General features: G+C 45.2%; 1 protein-coding gene across 1 annotated transcript in view; it reads right to left on the bottom strand.

The window, feature by feature from the left end:
• tmem178bb (transmembrane protein 178Bb) overlaps positions 1 to 19,958 on the bottom strand; it is a 71,451-nt gene extending 51,493 nt beyond the window's left edge. Inside the window, exons 1-2 of the mRNA XM_085386915.1 lie at positions 19,828 to 19,958; positions 18,888 to 19,578 (exon numbers count right to left, since the gene is read on the bottom strand). Coding sequence (XP_085243041.1) covers positions 18,888 to 19,269 — 382 coding nt within the window. The 5' untranslated portion in view covers positions 19,270 to 19,578; positions 19,828 to 19,958. The remainder of the gene's footprint in view (positions 1 to 18,887; positions 19,579 to 19,827) is intronic.
• Between the last annotated feature and the right edge of the window lie 208 nt (positions 19,959 to 20,166).

Genomic DNA, 20,166 nt, shown 5'->3' with positions numbered 1-20,166 from the left:
GTCTTAGTCCTCGGTATTTCTTCAGATTCTCATGTTCCTTTTTCCTGATGTTGATGTACCTACATCTATCACTATGGTTGTAGTCATGTATATCACACACACACACACACACACACACACACACACACACACACACACACACACACACACACACACACACACACACACACACACACACACGCACGCATGGTCATCAATCTGATCAATGCATTTACATTACCACTGCATTGGAACCACTGAACCAACATTTGCATGACCTATATTTATATGTGTTACTGATTATAACAAGCTGCACCTGTCCTGTCAGTAAATTACCTGCAGCTGGATATCATCTCTTAGTTGGTACCTTGCTCTAAATTGCCTGGCTCTATATTATATTTGAAAGCATGTTTCAAGCTCACTGCATCATATTAAGGTTGAAAATTAAATCATCAAGATGTCATCTAGCAGGTGGGTATTAGGATGATTTCTACAAGCTCTCCGGGTCCATATGGATGCAGAACTGAGCTGCAGAACTCTAAAGTCTACTGAAGTCGACTTAAGTCTGAAATGCATTGCTTTCATTAACTGTTTTAAAAGCATTTGATTAGCCATTAGGAACACACAAGTTTCTGCTGGTTTAGATAAATGCATAACCACCTGAATAAACAAAGACATAGAACAAAAGCAAGTATACAGTAGAATCAAATAATGGAGTGAAGATGCAAGGGAAACAAAGCGGCACGTTGCGAGCCGGTAAGAAGACTGACCGTCATGCATGTGTGTGCATGCGCATTTTCTGTATCTGCTTAGAAGATCCCAGTAATGAAAAGGGTTATCTCCACCTGTCAGCACACGGGCCTCAGCCAATTACTCACAGAGAAATGGATGTCATTCAAATGTCAGAGTCATTCCAGTGGCACGTGTTGCCTGAGCTATGTGTCAGGGTGTTAATTAAATGCATCTCACAGGCTGCGTGGATCAAACCTGAGTTAAACACAACAAAAGCAAACACCTGCTGAAATGTGCAGGTGTGCCTGAACAACGGGAATTGAGAGAATTGGTGACCAGTGATGGACATTAGACCAACTGTAAAAACTGGATGCAGCTGTTCACACTAAACCCAAACATTAACCATCTTCACTCATGCAGCCATCCCACTGGCGCCAGCTGAAGGCTGCCAAGGTCGAAGCTGACTGCAACAACAAGATTCTCCATGATAACAGGATTGTTGTCAGAACTCTATTTATGGACACAACTGTATATGTTATGATTCTCAGTGATCCGAACCTTGTCTCTCGTTTTTTTACTGACATTTCTCTTGCTATAATGAACACCAAAATACTTTTGTTTGCTGTAATAGTTTCTTGTGTCCATACTGATCCTTAATCCACAAAGCTCTTCTAATGGAAGGAGCTGAGACAGCTGGAATAAATCCAAATCTTCTGCCATTTAATTCATATCAGTCAAACCAATCTTATCTCTAGTACAAGTGTTAATTAACAATTAATTAATTGCAAATTAACAGTTTGTGCTAAATTGTGTTTTTGTGTTTCATTGGTAGAAGGATAGTTGCTACGATTAGGTAAGTATGTACTCACACTCGTGGTTTTTCATCGTCACTGTACCGTGACAGCAGTGATGAAAAGTTAATATACTGTTAATACGGTGCAAGTGGTCAAACATGTATATCTATACACCACCGATCGAACGTTTGGACACACATTCTCACTTAATGGTTTTTCTTTATTTTTGCTACTTTCTACATTGTAGATACAAACTGAAGACATCAAATATATAAAGCAACAACCCTGCACTGTAAACATGTATAAGAAATTCCAGATTCATGTAAGCAACAAATGGCTATGCTAAATTAAGCTGTATTTACAAGTAAAATAATCACTTAGAAAGTTGGAAGCGTCGTTCGTGTCTGTATTGGAAGCCATGACATCTGCTTAATGAGCCTCCCTGCTCCTGAGAGTGCTGGCTATTCTCACACGGACCTCTTTCTGAAAAGCGCATTCAATGTTGATTTAAAGCTACAGATACAGAAAACCATAGGTTATACATGCAAGGTACCGAACATGAGCTGTGGGGTATTTGGGGGCTGAAATCTACATTCTGGGCACATGTGAACTAACCTTGATGATACTTAAAGTGGAGGAATATGAGGCGTTTAAAAAACTCATTATAAATGAAGCTTGATCAAACTTTCACTTCTCTTAATCTTCTCTAAGGAGCAGGCGTTTGTGTATTTGTTTAATGATTGTTGCTGATGCTCACTAATGAAGGTGCTGACACTTGTGTAGGAGCTTTAGCTGAACTCACCGCAGATTTACTTAGAAAGAGAAATAATTTTCATCTTTTTTGCAGGAGTCACCTGGCTTCTCTGCTCTGAGCAAACTGCCCAGAAAACCCCCATCCCGCCAGCAGTGACGCTGTCGTCGTGAGAACGGCACTTTTCTTTCCTCGTCTGTCGTCACCCGGAGCAGGAAGATTTGTTGTCTAACCTCCTGACGTTCAGAGAAACATTCATCCTGACCTGCTCTCATCAGCTCAGCTCAGCTCAGCCACCGGCTCAATCTGCCTGCATAACATCTGTCAAACAGTCAATGCGTGTTACCATGACAACACAAACTAGAGGGGGGGGCGTTCTTGGTTGGTACAAAGCACACGATAATGAGGCCCTTGTTTAGTCCCCCTTGTGTTAATCAGCAGTTGCAAATTAACAGTCTGTGGTTAGTGTGAGACGATGTTATGAGCAAACAGGGAGCACAAAGCTGATAACTATTGCCTTTCACTGAACACCCTGCCTGGATCCTGCTCCTGCACAATAATGCTCCCTTCATAGGACATAATTCTTGTGCTGTCCTGCAGTCCTGAGCAGTGAAAAGGACTTTCTTGTGTGGCGGGCAGCTGTGGCTACAGAGCTCCCTTCATCAGCTCTCCCTCCACACAGGCAGCAATTCTTCAGGGCAGGCAGAATAAGGGCCTGATTGATGTGGGCTCTTCCTAGAGGCCCACAGCACTCTGCTGACTTGATAAGCCATTGATTAAATGGGCAGAGGAAGATGAGGCTGGAGAGACACCGCGGGAGAGAGAGCTGCCTTCTAAAGAATGGAAATGTCCACTGATGTGAAATCAAACATGGTTTTTATGCTGAATGCTTCAGGAAGTCTAAGCAGTGCATCCCAGCTCGCTGTAAGTGCACTCTGTTTTGTGAGTTGTGTGGATTTGCTTTGCTTCTTTTATCTTGTATTTTATGTTTCAGCTGAACTGCACTGTTTCATTTGTTAGGGTGCATTTACACCACGCTGCATGCTAAAGTGCATGAGCGAGGTGGCCTAAAGATAAAAGTAACAACGTACAAAATGTAACTACTTTTTACATTGTAGACACAAACTGAAGAGATCACATATATGAATGAAGATATATGAAAGTATGTGGCAATGGAAAAACTGATAAATATTTTTTATATTTTAGATTCCTCAAAGTAGCCGCCCTTTGCTTTGTTGACAGCGCTGCAAACCCTCAGCCTTCCTCACTGAGCTTCATGATGTAGTCACCTGAAATGGTTTCACCTTATCAGGTAAATATGTTTAGAAAATTAGTTTCTTTCCTGGCACCCATTATTCTTGTTCATCTGTGGTTAAACACACACAACAAGCTCTGTATTGCTGGATGGAGCCTGTCGTGCCATGAGAACTGTCTACGCTCTGCCACACCCAGAGTCTCATCCTCCGCTCCATCTGAATTTGTCAAGTTACTCAAGTTCCGGTGGTCTATCATGACCTCGCTATGGTCTTTAGCAAAGACAGCTCTCTCCCTCCCTCCACATCGCCAATCCGGTCGTAAAGTCTGACGTCACTAGTCGTGTCTGGACCTAAACTCCGCTGCAGGTCCATATATCAAACGATCACTGTGGCATTACTGAGAGTTGAAAAACTGTCTAAAGTCTTTCATCTTTAATAAAATGATCAGCGTTCTGCTCTACCAGGTGTAACAATTGAGTTTAACATCCAGGCATCCATGAAAACGGAATTTATGACATTTAACGGAGTTAGAAGTTAGCAGGGAGTCTTTGTGTCTGGGGGTGGGCGTCCGGGTACACACCGGCTCACTCCTTGGCGGCCGCTTGTCGGGGCCTGGGGCCTGGGGCTCGCTCGGGCCCCTTTGGGGGTGGGGTGCCCCCGGCCTCTCGGCCTGGGGCTCGGTCACTCAGGCACAGCTGGGGGCCGGCGGAGCTCACGGGCGCGTCACTGCAACTCCCCCTGACTTCTGCTCCGCGGCTGCTGGGCGAGCCCTCATCTGGGACTCTCCTCAGCTCTTACTGGGACAGTGGCGCGGCTGCCCCTCTGTTGGTCTTCCTTGGTCTCTTGTGTTCTGGGGGCCTCTGGATGTCTGGAGTTTTGATCTCCTCCATACCCGCTTCACACCCTGGAGGACGGGGCTGTGGCCCCCCCACACTCCCTAGCAGATCATTACATGGAGAAACCTTTGGAATGCAAGCATGCTGATCCACACAGGTATGCACACATGGGTATTCACAGACGCGGACTAAAGCTTTCTTGGCTGCTGCCTCAAAGCACACTGTGCGCTGTCTATCTTGCGTGCTGCACAATATCGTTTATTATTTAGTAAACATTGATATCTATGACTAGCTAGTTTATTGTGATGGTGCTTTGTTTTCTCTATTATTATGTTGCTCTTTGTTGTTTGCTGTCTCCTCTGTTTGTTTTTTTTGTTTGTTTGTTTGTTTGTTTTTTCTCCATACAGGTGACCCAGGAGTTTTTTTTTTCTCTCTCTCTTCCCCCCCCTTCTCACCGTCTCTTCTCCCCTTTGGTTTTCTTTCTTTCTCTCTCCCTCTTTCTCTCATTCATTCCCCCTGTCCTATTTATTAAAAAAAAAAAAAAAGAAAAAAAAAGAAGTTAGCAGGGAGTTAGCTCGCTAGCTTCTATCTAAATACAATATAGCATGTCCTGACTGCGGGGTTTTGGAAACAAATTAAAACGTACAGCTCTGTTATCACTTCCAACATAAATGAAGACAGAAAACTAAACAGCAGTGACGTTTGTAGGGTTACTGAAGTTGGGCTAGCTGGTATATAATGATGTGCTACGTGACCGCTAGTGACACAGCTATGTTAGCATAATATAAACAAGCTAACTTTTTTCCACTCGATAAAAGTTAACGTGAGTGTTCTCGGTGGTCAGGAACAAATGTAATCGCATGGCAGGATGCTGTAAAAGGACCAAACTTCAGCCAGGAGAACAACTGAGATAATCCATCCACAATACGAGGTTAGTCATTCATATACTGCTGCATGGGCTGGGCTGTAGTTACATCCTAAGGTTTTAAAAACTGAGCTTAAATAAATGATTAGCGGTAATTAAAGCCGAGGGAGGTCAACAGTGATCACAGACTGTTTTAGGAGCTTTTTGAGATTAAATAGAAGAAAATACAAAACATTAAACATGTTAACAACACAAAAGCCATATTAAACGCAGACTACTTTAGACCCGGAAGTAGGATTCGTCACGTCATCACTTAATGACCGGATACCACTGTGGGATAGATCTGCTCCTTGGTGCTCTACTTCCCACTAGTCGCCTGTACAGCCTGGCCAAACCTAAAAGTGAGGCCATGGAGCGGCATAGCACAGACTCATTAGGAGCCGGAATAATCTATCCATCCACATCGCTGCCTGAGCTGCGTTTTTTTCTTCGTGAAGATGAATGATAAGTCTGTCTGTGCACACACTTTCAAGGATTAAACAAAATCACCATTAAGTATCCTCTTCCACAGCTCTGTTCCGCCTTTGAACTTCTCCAGGGGGCTACTATGTTCAGTAAGGTGGATTTAAGGAATGCTTAACATTTGGTCAGGATAAGGGAGGGAGACAGCTTTCAGTACTCACCTCGGACATTTCGAGTGCTTGGTCATGCCCTTCGGTCTCACCAACGCCCCAGCAGTTTTCAGGCATTGGTCAATGATGTATTGAAGGATTTCATTAACCACAGTGTTTTCATGTACCTAGACAACATTCAGATTTTTTCAAAGTCTTTGGAAGAACACAAGAATCATTCTTGCAGACCTGCCAGACCAATCTTGTTAGAGAACCAGATGTTCGTCTCTCATTTTTTGGGTTTATTGTGGAGCAAGGTCAGCTTCGGGCTGATCCGGCCAAGATTAAGGCCGTGGTGGAACGGCCGGAGCCCCAGACTCGGAAGCAACTGAAGGTTTCTTGGTTTCGCCAACTTCTACGGACGTTTTATTCCAGACTTTAGTGGAATTGCTCTGCCTCTGACATGCTTGACCTCTCCCAAGGTTTCATTTCAGTGGTTTCCAGCGCCACAACAGGATCGGGAGTTGTTGGCCATAAAGCTCACACGAGAGTCTGACTGGAGGGGACGGAACAGCCCCTTAATAACTTATCATGTACACATTGGTAAGTTGTCTTGGTAAGGTTATTATTAATACATGCATTCATTGGGATGTGTGCATTTTGCACAGTGCATCTTTCTATGCAGCCATTGTGTACGTTATGTCTTAGTGTACAAAGGTTGCTGTCCCACAGTACAGCTGCCCATGCTCTGTATGTATCCATACAGCGATGGTCTGTGGGAGAAACCATGAGGTCATCAAACATTAATGTTGGCTTTGTAACGACGGGGAAACAAACCACATCTTGATTCTTCCCCCTCATCACTCTCGCTTTCTCACCGTGTCCATCTACGCTGCCTGTGGTTATAGGAGTCACACTGGATGAGTAAGTCTCCCAGCCGATCAGAGCTGCTGTCTGCTTCTGGACTCGCACGTTGTTAAAGGCAAAAGAGAAATCGGGTTTGTGTGCTGAGCTGCCGTCATCATTTGTATTGCATTTATATTCTCATTTTCCATGAAAAGACACAAAATGATCATAATATAATGGATCCATTTGACTGGATGTATTTGGAGTGATTTTCAGTTGCTTCTCTTATGCAGTAGTTTAATATAATGAGGCGAGAGAGCGAAAGCCTCCTAGTGGAGGATGGAGCCACTACCAATCGATCCCAGAAAAGGCTTACAAGCCGATTAGTAACGTACAGATCGCAGTTCACTGAAAAATAATGAAAATTAATAACTTTTTAACAGTTTTCATACCGTATTTACATTGTTTTTCATACTTATGTCAACTTTTACTGTCAAATCTTGTGAATAACAGCTGCATGGAGTCTTTTGGTGCTGCCTAGGGGGGTCATAGCAGTAGTCTTCCAACCTATCACAATTATTCAAAGTTTAAGGTTAACAGTTGGCAGAATGTAAGAAAGAGTCATTGCTCTGTTGTGTGTGTGAACTTCACAGGTTCCTTAATAAACATTATTCTGTAACCCAGTGGTTCCCAAACCTTTTTTGCTAGGCCCCCCTTTGTTTTACAAGAAAAATCTTCGCAGATACAGACAAAATACTGTTAATCTGACTATCTTCAGGTTTTACACGCTTACATTTACACAGGCAGTTACTGTCCCTCCATTTAGAAAGGCAGAGGCGTCACGGTGTGATTATTTTACGTGTAGTTGTTTTTTTCCTGTGTAATAATGTTCAACATTGCTATCATTACCTTTTCAAAAAATGCCTCTCTGTGCAAAATGGGTTCAAAAACATAAACAGCTGTGGGATGCTGTTTGATTTGGAGAGCCCAGCGCTGCTCCCGACAGGGAAAACCAATCCTGCAGGGAGACCTACCTCGGCACTTGTGCAGGTGAAGCCAAAGGGAAGATTTGCTTCATTATATTTTCTAGTCTTTGGCTTAGAATGAAGTTGGTTTGGAAACATATTCAGCGATGCTTCATCTCCTGCTTTGCGTTTGTGTGGGAGCCCCGTCAAAAACCTGTCCATGATGCTAACAGTGTCCAAGCATTCTTTTTTTTTCTTTTCATACCCCCCCCCCCCCCCCCCCCCCCCCCCCGCAATGGCTCTGCGCGCCCCCAGGGAGCGGGCCCCACACTGAACCTCTGCTGTAACCAGTTGTCTGGTGCTATGTGTTAATGCTCAGTATTCAGAAAAATGCAGAACAGATTTTGCTGTCCATGAATCTCATATTCTGAATATGATGAAAACCTGGATACACATATTCACAGAGAAACACTGGGTGTAATGGTTTGGCCCATAAATTCCCTTTTCTGTTTATTAAATAAATATTGATCTTTCCTTGGAACTGATTGTGAATTGAAACATGCTGAGTTAACTCCTGATCTTTACTATTTTACAAAACTCTACTGGGATTTCTGTAATGCAGTCAAAGAGCTTCCTGTATTAGTAACAGAGAACATGTACACACAAAGCTCTTTAAAAGAGAAACAGAGTTAGTTTGTATCTGTCAAAATGAGTGAGGCAGCAGAAACCAGGTCACTCGCTTGAAGTCAAACCTTATGTTTAACCTTTGTGCGACAAAACTAGCAAGAGTCTCCTCACCTCACAGCCACTATAGACTCAACCCGAATCCATCTCTGAAATATTACAAAGAGACAGCAAAGGCATAAAGGAGCATTCAGTACACTGGCACTGCAGCTTCTGTCAAATCTCATTACATCTGTTCATCAGGATCATTCTCTGCTAAATAGCACAGAAACCTCAGATTAGCTTTGTAGCGCTGAAAGTCAAACCTCTCCTGGTGCCTGACTACAGTTCTGATAATTTGACATGTTTGTGTGACATTACTGCAGAGTGACACACAAAATAAAGGGTTACCTTATACTGCTCAGGGAAATATTTTTGTCTATGTTTCATTACTCTTGGGGTGTGATGGCTGCACCTAACATGAAGTGAGTGAGTTTGCTCAGCCTGTCTTCAGTCTGTGGGTGCACTAATGAGCACAGAGTGCAGCCACATGTGAATAATTTAACTGTTTCCAGGAGGATGAGAGAACTCCTGGCTGTGTTTCCGTGGCCACAAGAAAACATGTTTCACATAAATAAGCTAAATAAAACCTGGATTCTTAAAACGATGGAGGCTATAATAACCTGACACACAGACACGCGTATGGCCTGGTTACGACCCGGTTTAAATGAGGCAGAAGCTGAATCTGAGACCACCGTTTGTCATCTGCTTGGATATTTTTTACAGTAGTATCATCAAGAACTGATACTGATCTAGTACTTCATTGGAAGGTAACACAATCAAAACCACTAAAATATATGTATTTGTCATGTCCACCTTCAGAAGGCTGCCTGAGGAAACCCAAACCAGCACTAAGCTCCTCACCTTTACTCACATGGCTACCTCTTTCCTGAATTAGTAAAAACAACGTTTTGCTTCCTGAGTTTAATCAAAAGAGGGCGTGTCACTCTAGTACTGGCCAATGACAGACCGGGGGGGGGGGGGGGGGGGGGGGCCCTTTCACTTTCTCATAACATTGAAGGTATGAGAATGGGTGGATGGATGGAGTACTTGTTGAAATGTTACCAGCGTCACTGACTTTCAGGTGTGCTCCTCTTTTATCTTCCTCTAATTGCAGAAATCATTTTGACGTTACAGTTTCAGTTTTTGACACCAAGCAGGTCTGTAATGTCAAGTTTAAATAGGAAACTTGTTATTTTATTGTCATTAAAATTAGACCTCATAGACAGCTGTCCATCGTAAAAGTGCCACACCCACCTGCCAAACCCTCCATGTGTCTATCAAATGAGTAGTTCAGCCAGTTGGGCTCATTTACAGGGAACCTGTGAGATACCTTTAACCTCCCGTAGTATCTAATTTAACCCTCCCCGGGTCTCCTGGGGAATCGAGTAATCCAATCCGAGGCCTTTCCCTGCTGTTTCTGCTTGGACGGGACTGTGAATATCTTTATGAGGAACTGAAAGGCCTTTTCCTCACAGGGTGACGGCAGATGGTACAGGAAACCTCACTCCCCCACCCCCACCACACTCTCTCTGTAATCCTCCCCTCCCTGTTCATCCTGTTCTCCACAGCCATCATTGGTTTTCTCTTTATTCTCATTTTCTGTCTCATACCAGTTTTTAGCTTATGTTTGTCCATTGTTGTTTTATCTGTCCCTTCCTTGGGACGGACACAGCAGCAGAGTGAGCTGCTTCCATAGCAGTACATCCCCAGCAGATCGCGCACCATGCCCATTCACTGTAACCAAGATCATACAACACATATTTGGATTATCAACATCACACACACACACACACACACACACACACACACACACACACACACACACACACACACACACACACACAGCATGTTTTCACATCCTTGTGGGGACATGTAGTTGACTGGTGTTGGCCAGAGGGGCCGATGGCGCGATATGGCAGCCTCGCTTCTGTCAGTCTGCCCCAGGGCAGCTGTGGCTACAACTGTAGCTGCCTCCACCAGTGTATGAATGTGAGAGTGAATGAATAGTGGCATTGTAAAGCGCTTTGGGTGCCTTGAAAAGCGCTATATAAATCCAATCCATTATTATTATTATTATTATTATTATAATACTTTCCCTAGTCGCTTACCCTAACCATCAAAAATAAATGCCTGACCCTAACCCACAACCTAAACCATAACCTAACTGTAACCCTGACACTAAAACCACATTTTGTACCTTTAAACTCGTGAGGACGGATTTTGTCCCCATAAGGGTTGTTGGTCCCCACAAGCATAGTAAATTTCCAATTGTTGGTCCCCACAAAGATATGTAAACACGTACACACACACACTCTTTTATGTGTGATACAGACTTACAGACTGTGTCATTCAGACTCCACCTGAATATGATTTGTGAGGTTTGTTGTAAAGAAATAATTTATAATCACTTGATAAGTCATCCTGTTGCTGTAGCCGTTGACCTCATACCTCATCTTCTCTGCCCTCTTTCCATAAATCTGCATAATGATGCAGCATGCTATTATGGAAGATACTGGAAAATGAGGAGATGAAGGGATGTTGCTGATCTGGCTAAACACTGAACGCTGGAGCAATATTAGAGCACATGCCAGAGAGATGAATGAGGACCAAAACATTAGTCTCAGATCTGTTAAGTTTGAAATTAAATGTGAAAGGGAATCAGATTTGACCGTGCAAAGTGATGGGCAGGTAATGATTCATGTCTTATATTTAACAAGTTCTATATTTATTTATTTTTTAAAAACAGCATAATCTATTTAAAATGGTCAGGACACGATTCATCAGTGTTTCGATGTGTGTCCAATAACAAGGATGCAGAGCAATGAAGAAGCAGCAGTATGTGGTCAGTTTGTGTATTTAGTGTCCTGTCCAGAGACATGTGGACCGAAGGAAGCAGGGTTTGAGGTTAAGATGGAAAAAGTGCGTGTGTGTGTGTGTGTGTGTGTGTGTGTGTGTGTGTGTGTGTGTGTACACGCTCACTGGGAGCAGCTGGGTGACCCTTAGCACAAGTTTATGCACCAAAGCAAACACAGAGGAGACCTCATCAAAGGGCTGCTGGCGTTTCAATCTCTCGACTGGTAATTGTGAAAAAACTTTAGATATTAGCACTATAAAATAACTTGAGCTCTTTGTTTTTTCCATATGCAGGAGAATATGGGGAGGCAAGCGCATATTAAAATATCCAGGTTCATATCTGGTTATTCAGCTAATTTACTGTTAGACCAACAACACAATGCTAGTTAATCTTCATAAATGTGGAGAAAGATTCTCCTAAAAGTCGATCATGAATTAACTGAGGTTAACCACATTTGTTGGAAAGCTCAGTTCAGTCAATAGAACCTCTCTGACAAAGTAAAGCAGGCTAAAAGATCTCATACAGCTACACATGATTTCGTGCTTTAAAGAAAAAGCTGTAAAACAAAGTGACAGCTTTCAGTCTGGAAAGAGTTACAAAAACATTTCTAAGGCTCTGGGACTCCAGTGAACCAGGATGAGAGCCATTATCCACACATGAACCTTCCCAGGAGCGACCAGCCTACCAAAGGTACTCCAATGGTTTATCAACAACTCATCCAGGAGGTCACAGGAGAACCCAGAACAACATCTAAAAATGTCTCACTTGCCTCATTTACAGTCAGAGGTTGTGATTCAACGATAACAAAGAGCCTGGGCAAAATGGCATCTGTGGGAGAGTTCCAAGGAGAAAACCACTGTTGACCAAAGAGAACACAAAGACTCGTCTCGCATTTGCAAAAGATAAAAAAAAAACATGTTGATGATCCCCAGGACTTTTGAGAAAATATTCTGTAGATTCGTGAGGCAAAGGTTGAGCTTTGTGGAAGGTTTGAGTCCCGTTACATCTGCCTTCAAACTAACACCATTTCAGAAAAGGACATCAAACTAACAGTCGGACATGATGTGTGGTCGTGTGATCGTCTGGCACTGCTTTGCTGCTTCAGGGCCGGATGACTTGCTATAATTAATGGAGCCATGAATTCTGGTGTCTAACAGAACATCCTGAAGGCAAATGTCCAGCCATCAGTTTCTGCCCTGAAGCTCAAGAGGACTTGGGTTATGCAGCAGGTCCACCTCTGGATGACAACAAAAACCAACTGGAGATTTTTGAGTGGCCGAGTTTAAATTTCAAATGTAAATGATTGCGATACTTTGGAATGACCTTAAACAGCTCATCCATGATGGAAAACCATCAGTGTGGCTGAATTAAGACAATTTTGCAAAGCAGAGAGGGTCAAATGTCCCCCACGAGGAAGTGAAACTCATTGCTAGTTACTGCAACACTTGAGTTACAGTTGTTGCTGCCAAGGGTGGCACAGCCAGTTATTAGGTTGTATTGATGCACGCTCAGTCATCCAGGTAAGTAATCCCAAAAGGTGGATTCTGTCCATCTGGACGTTTTCAGTGGGAGAAACGTTTCCTCATCATCAGGTGACGTCTTCAGTCTCAGCTGACTGCAGGTTTCAACCTTATAATCAGGACATTTGAACAATGACTGAAACCAGCAGCACTGAATGAACACTGGGCTGGGAGGTCAGTTCCTTCATCATTAATATCCAAATTGTCGTGATGATTGATCAATAACCATGAGAGAGTTGGGGAATGGCTGCAATCACAGCATTATTAGATGGTGACAGATGGACCCTTAGGCCCCCTCCTCCATTCAGAGATGGTCTTTCCCTTTTCACATAAATGGCCTCCTTGACTCCGTGTCCAGGACGTGTACGTCCTCATCATTGAAAGAGTGATCAACAAACTGACCTCACAGCCCATTGTTCCTTCAGTGGTGCTGGTTTCAGTCATTGTGCAAATGTCCTGATTATAAGGTTGAAACCTGCAGTCAGCTGAGACTGAAGACGTCACCTGATGATGAGGAAACGTTTCTCCCACTGAAAACGTCCAGATGGACAGAATCCACCTTTTGGGAACTACTTACTAGGTTTAGGGGCAATTACTGTTTTTACATTTCGAATACTCATTTGTTAATATGATTTATGTTTTCTTATTTCTTAACATCACAAAAATGACATTTAAACAGGCATTTGTACACAGCCATAAAAGGCTGATGGGGTATTGGTGCCTGTCTGGTGTTCCCACTGAACTTTTATACTTTGAACAGTAGTATTAGTAATACCAGTATCACTAAAAGAATTGGCAGCAATTGTATTTGTGGTGTAGTTGCAGCAGTAATTTGGTAAAATATGGTTCTAATAGGTTGCTGCTTGTAGGTGTCCAACGTGACATGAGGGACTGCAACATTCTGTGCTTCACGGAGACATGGCTGACCCCCACCGTGCCGGACCAGGCCGTAACTCCGTCGGATTCATTCTTTGTGCTCCGCGCGGACAGAACGGCAGAGTCGAACAAAACCAAAGGTGGGGGAGTGTGTTTCATGGTAAACAGAAAGTGGTGTGATGCCAGGAGCATTTCTACTCTCTCCAGCGGCTGCTCGCCACATCTGGAGTTCCTGAGCATTAAGTGCCGCCCTTTCTATCTGCCCCGTGAGTTCACCTCAGTCATCGCCACGGCGGTCTACATCCCACCCCAAGCGGACACAGGTATGGCTTTGTCCGAATTACATGATGTGCTGAGCTCGCTTCAAAACAAGGACCCGGGCGCAGCCCTCATTGTAGCAGGAGACTTTAACAAAGCGAACCTCAGACAAGTCATGCCAAACTTTTACCAGCATGTCTCGTGTCCAACGAGAGGGGATCGAATTTTGGATCACTGCTACACGCCATACAAGCAGGGCTACAAAGCGGTCTCACACCCGGCTTTTGGGAAGTCTGACCACAACGCCATCTTCCTCATCCCCCAGTATAAACAAAGCATACGGAGGGAAGACGTGACCACGAAGGAAGTAAAACGGTGGACTGCCCAATCAGAAGCTACGCTACAGGACGCACTCAACGACGTAGACTGGGACATGTTCAGAGCATGCGCAGTCGACATCAACGAGTTTACGGAAGTAGCAGTATGCTTCGTCAGTATGCTAGCGGAGGAGATTATCCCCACTGCGAGAGTCACCACATTCCCAAACCAGAAACCGTGGATGGACAGATCGATCCGCACTGCAGTAAACGCCAGGACCGCCTCCTACAACGCGGGTCTCGCCACTGGCGATATGAGCGCCTACAAAGCGGCCTCATACGGCGTGCGGCGCGCGGTGAGAGATGCCAAACGCCGGTACCGGGAACGTGTGGAGTCCCACTTCCACCAGGGCGACACACGGAGTATGTGGCACGGACTACGCACCATTACGGACTACAAAGCCAGGGACACTGCGCCGATCAACGCCGACTCTGCATTCACCAACGAGCTGAATCGGTTCTACGCCCGTTTCGAGGTTAGCCAGGCGGCTAATGCTATCTACCGCCTGACTACCGAGGACAGTGACGTCATCAGCGAGAGACCAGTGACCAGCATCGCGGAGCATGACGTCCGAGCGGCACTGAGGAGAGTGAACACAAGGAAAGCGGCGGGGCCAGACGGCATCACCGGCCGTCTGCTGCGCTGCTGTGCTGACCAGCTAGCAGGTGTGTTCACTTACATCTTCAACGAGTCCCTGGCGAAGTCTGTGGTCCCCACATGCTTCAAAAGATCCACCATCATCCCTGTGCCCAAGAACAGCAAACCCTCATCCCTGAACGATTACCGGCCAGTTGCACTGACCTCGGTAGTAATGAAGGTGTTTGAGAGGCTGCTGAAGAACATCATCTCCTCCTCCATCCCAGACACCACAGATCCGCTGCAGTTCGCCTACAGATCCAACAGATCCACAGAGGATGCCATCGCCCACGTCCTACACACCACTCTCAGCCACGTGGACAAGAAACAGGGTAACTATGTGCGAATGCTGTTTGTTGATTACAGTTCAGCGTTTAACACAATAGTGCCCTGCAGACTGTTCACAAAGCTGAGGGATCTGGGACTTAACAGCCGTCTGTGTGCATGGGTGTTGGACTTCCTCACTGGCAGAACTCAGGTGGTGAGGGTGGGCAGTAGGGCTGGGCCATATTATACCGTTCACGGTAATACCGGTATAATGTTAGGCAACGATAGGAAAATGAAACGCGCATGCGCAGTGCCTTTGTTTTCATACGCACATGGCCGATTGTTGAGTGAAACAGATGAACCAGAATTGGTTTGTAAAAATGATGCAACTTCAGTGATGTGGAACTGGTTTGGTGTTTGTCCGTCAGATACACAACAAAGCACATTTTTTTGCAGAACATGCAAGCGGCCGTCGTTATTGTCGTATTTGTCGGACTAAGATGCTCTTAAATCTGGGAGTAATCTGGGTCCTAAACTCCGTATGCTTCAGGTCAAACGAACACTGCAGCATCACTTAGAGTTAAAAACTGTCTAAATTCTTTCATCTTTAATAAAACGATCAGCATTGCTGCTTTACCAGGTGTAACTATAAAGTTTAACTTCCAGGCATCCATGAAAACAAAAGTTATTACATTTAACGGAGTTAGAAGTTAGCAGGAAGCTAGCGGAAGTTAGCTCGCTAGTTTCGCTAGTTACCTAAGCATGATATAGCATGTTCTGACTGAGAGATTTCTGAAAAAAAATCAAACGTACAGCTCTGCTATCACTTCCAACATAAATGAAGACAGGAAACTAAACAGCAGTGACGTTTGTAGGGTTACTGAAGTTGGGCTAGCTGGTATATAATGATGTGCTACGTGATCGCTAGCGACACAGCTATGTTAGCATAACATAAACAGTGAAGCTGGAGGACGAACGCTAACACTTTTCCACTTATAAAAGTTAACGTGAAGGTTCTTCATGGTTAGAGACAAATGCAATCGCATGGCAGGATGCTGTAAACGGACCAAACTTCAGTCAGGAGAACAACTGAGATAATCCATCCATAATACGAGGTTAGTCATTAATATTATAGTAATGTTGTGGAGTTGTATTTTGTCTCGCATCAATTATATCGTCGGTTATATCGTTATCGCAAATTTTCAAATATATATCGTGATAAATATTTTTGGCCATATCGCCCTGCTCTAGTGGGCAGGTGCTTCTCCAACAGCATCACCATCAACACAGGAGCACCTCAGGGATGTGTCCTCTCGCCACTGCTCTACTCCCTCTACACTTCAGACTGTGTGGCCACCCATGGCTCCAACACCATTGTGAAGTTTGCTGACGACACAGTGGTGTTGGGTGCCATCTCCAACAACGATGAGACGGCCTACATGGATGAAGTGAAGAATCTGGCATCGTGGTGCCAGGACAACCACCTCCAGCTGAACGTCAGCAAGACCAAGGAGCTGGTGGTGGACTTCAGAAGGGGTCAGCACAGAGACTACAAGCCCATTATCATCAATGGAGCTCCAGTGGAGAGGGTGCAGTCCTTCAAGTATCTTGGTGTCCACATCTCCTCAGACCTGACATGGGCTGCCCACATTCAGGTCCAGACCAAAAAGGCTAGGCAGCGCCTGTATCACCTACGACAACTGAGGAAGTTCAGGGTCTCTCCAAAGATCCTCAGGATTTTCTATACAGGCGCTGTGGAGAGCATCCTCACACAGAACATGACATCGTGGTTTGGGAACAGCTGTGTGAAGGACCAAAAAGCTCTCCAGAGAGTGATCCGTACAGCAGAACGCTGCTGCAGGATTGCTCTCCCCCCGCTTCAGGACACCTACACCAGGAGATGCCGGACTAGAGCAGCGCAGATACTGAAGGACCCGTCCCATCCTGGCAACAAACTGTTCCAACTTCTGCAATCTGGTAGAAGGTTCCGCATCTTCCGGGCAAGGACAGAGAGACTCAAGAGGAGCTTCTATCCCCAAGCCATCCGGGCCCTAAACACACACACCCGCCCTCTCACATCATCTATAATTGACTGAGACAGGACTCTTACAGACACTAAACCAAGGCACAATGTACATTTCAATTCCTTTAATTTTAAATATGTTTATATTGTCTATCCTGTAAAATAGTCAGATGTCTATTCATATTAATGTACAGAATTCACCTGCTTGCTGCTACTACTGCACATGCACAATGTATATACTATATGTGTGTGTATATATATATATATATATATATATATATATATATATATATATATAATGTTCTTCCTCTACACCCCCCCCCCCCCCCCCCCCCCCCAATTTTTGCACATGTCGAGGAGCGTGTCAGGCTACATTTCACTGTGTGTTATACTTGTATAACTATGCATGTGACAAATAATAAAGAACCTTGAACCTTGAACCTTGTCACTGCTGACTGTGTTGTTGTAAAGCAGCTGCATGTAGCTACAGGAGTTGTTAGATGATCACACAACTGTACATGCATCGTGCATGGATTTAAGTGTTTATGCCCACAGCTACGTCCTTATCGATCCATTACTGTGAGGTGACACTCAGAGGCATCATGGAGACAAACCACACATAGTTTTCCAAGCTGATGGAGATGGAACAGATCAGAGCTCTCTATGGAGGCATTCATCTGATCACTGAGAGCTCTGACTGTGGGCTGCCCATTACTGCAGATGGTAGGCCATCAAGGCCATTCAGGCATCGTCAAAGGAAGGCACAGCTGCAGCTCACACACACATATGCACATATCACCACACACACACACACACACACACACACACACACACACACACACACACACACAGTCTTGTTCCATTTTTGACTCGAGCCAGTAACTTCCATCAGAAAGCTCATCCTCCTTGCCTTAACACGCAGCTCGCCTGTGAAGCACAGTCAGAGGCAGAAGGACGGACCTGGACTTTGAATATACAAATCATGGTGGGTGTTTGTTTAAATGCAGGAATTAACATTTGCATAAGCAGTACTAAAACGACCATGTCTCATATGGTCCTCATAGGTTTCGCCTGACTCTATTTTGATAGATAAGCTACACTTTATAATAGCAAACAAAGGTGACGTGACTCCATAGTGCAGCAGTTTACACATTCTTCTAACGAGCAAAAGATCCCAGGATCACAAACAAATCCCTCATATGTGAAGCTACGCTGTGTCAGTGAGGGAGTAACTTGGCTCCAGTTCCTGTTGATGAAGTAATGTGGACAGTACCACAGTCTGTACTGTCCTGATCATCTGCACATACTTGTTGTACTATAGCACAGTTAACATTTTTGATTTGCAATGCTGCATTACTCATTCACAGAGTGTCACATACTGCTCTTTAGCTCCTTCCTTAACAAGCAGCTCTTCCTGTTTCACGCTGAGTGCTTGGCGAGCCCGTGCACATCCTGAAACGATTATGTCATATTTTGCAGGAGCAGGTTCACACACACTGCTGCTCGGCGTCATCGTCAACATGCAAATAGCATGACAACAGGCCCTAACCCTGAGCCATGCCCGTGGAGCAACATGAGCTTCCAGAACAGGATGATTTATATTGTGCGATCATTGACCACAGAGCAGCCTGAATCCTTTCCTGCGACTCATGTTCCAGCACATCCATCGTGTTTCTGTCACTCTAACGTAGCGTCTGTGTCATTCTTGTCTTACCTTTCCGGATGCTTTCTTCGATTTCGTGGTCGAAGGCCAGCCGATGGCATTTCCTCCACAGCCCCATGTTGGTGGAGTTATACTGCCTACTACATTCATCTGCGGCGCTCATGGCGAACAGCTGCCGTCTGTTCCGGGCCAAAAGCAGCTTCTCTTGCCATCGGGACACGCTGCTCCGGCTGGCCCGCAGCGGTAGGCTGTTGTTGGGGATGTAGATGAAGCCCGGGTCCTTGCGGCGGCTGGAAAAGCTTCGGCACCGCTCCCTGTACCGTCTGGCGTCTGTCTCGTACCAGTGGTCGGAGCACATCGCCACGGCCAGCATGCCCAGGGCGCAAAGAGAAAGAGAGAGGCCGGCGTAGAGCAGTAACTTCCCCGCAGCCATGCTCGGTTCTGTCACAGCCGCATCAGCACCTCGACAGACGGACAGCTCCTCTGCGGCTTCCCCACCGCTTCAACTCACATCACCTCTGGAGAGCAGCGTCGGGACCATCCTCCGGGTGACCTTTATGTACAAACGGAAGGCGAACCTTTCCGGCGGCACAGTCTGCAGACAAATACGTTTAATCCCCGGACGCGGAGGTTTTCGGTGATAAAGTGCCCACGTCCGTCCTGCGTGCGCGGCGCTGCAGCACCTCGGCGGAGAGAAAAAGACGCTTATCTCATTTCAGCTCCCAGCCACGGATCCGTCTGTCTGATAGGGCGACACCATCAAGCACAAAACACATCAGCACGCCGCTAAGGGTTTAGTTAAACATGTAGTAGGCCATACGTGACACGAACCACTGCATAACCCACCCACTGACAGTAACGATGAACGAGGAAGAGTGCAAACATGCAACGAGTGATTTATACAGCCGTATTTACCGAATGTAAGGGTGCGATTGAACGAGCACGAACATGCACCACCTATAACGTGCAGCTCATAGTTTAGAGAACCAACCTGATGTGTCCACAGAGCCCACGCAGCCGCAGCCCACCAGCCAGAGCACAGCGCAGGGGTATCAGCGCCACAGTCAGCATCCCCAGCACGTCTGAGGGGATGACGGCAGCTGCTACACATCAGGCCTGTGCGCTGACCAATCAGCACCCGTCTGTCTGGAGCAGCGCCGTCAGCTCACGGGCTACATGACTACAGCTGCCCGCGTGAAATCTCCAGTCAGGTTTGATTTTTGATTCGGATTCAACTTTATTGTCATTACAGTTTGAATCTAATCATACGTGCAAGAGCAGTAAGAGCAATAGGAGCAGATTATATACCAATACGGGTAGGAATAAAGGT

This window comes from Rhamphochromis longiceps, linkage group LG17 (assembly GCF_057381845.1).
Source record: "Rhamphochromis longiceps isolate RC_006_pf linkage group LG17, R_longiceps_female_GT1.1, whole genome shotgun sequence".
In the NCBI taxonomy this organism is placed as follows: Eukaryota; Metazoa; Chordata; class Actinopteri; order Cichliformes; family Cichlidae; genus Rhamphochromis; species Rhamphochromis longiceps.
This window is presented reverse-complemented; position numbering and strand designations above follow the sequence as displayed.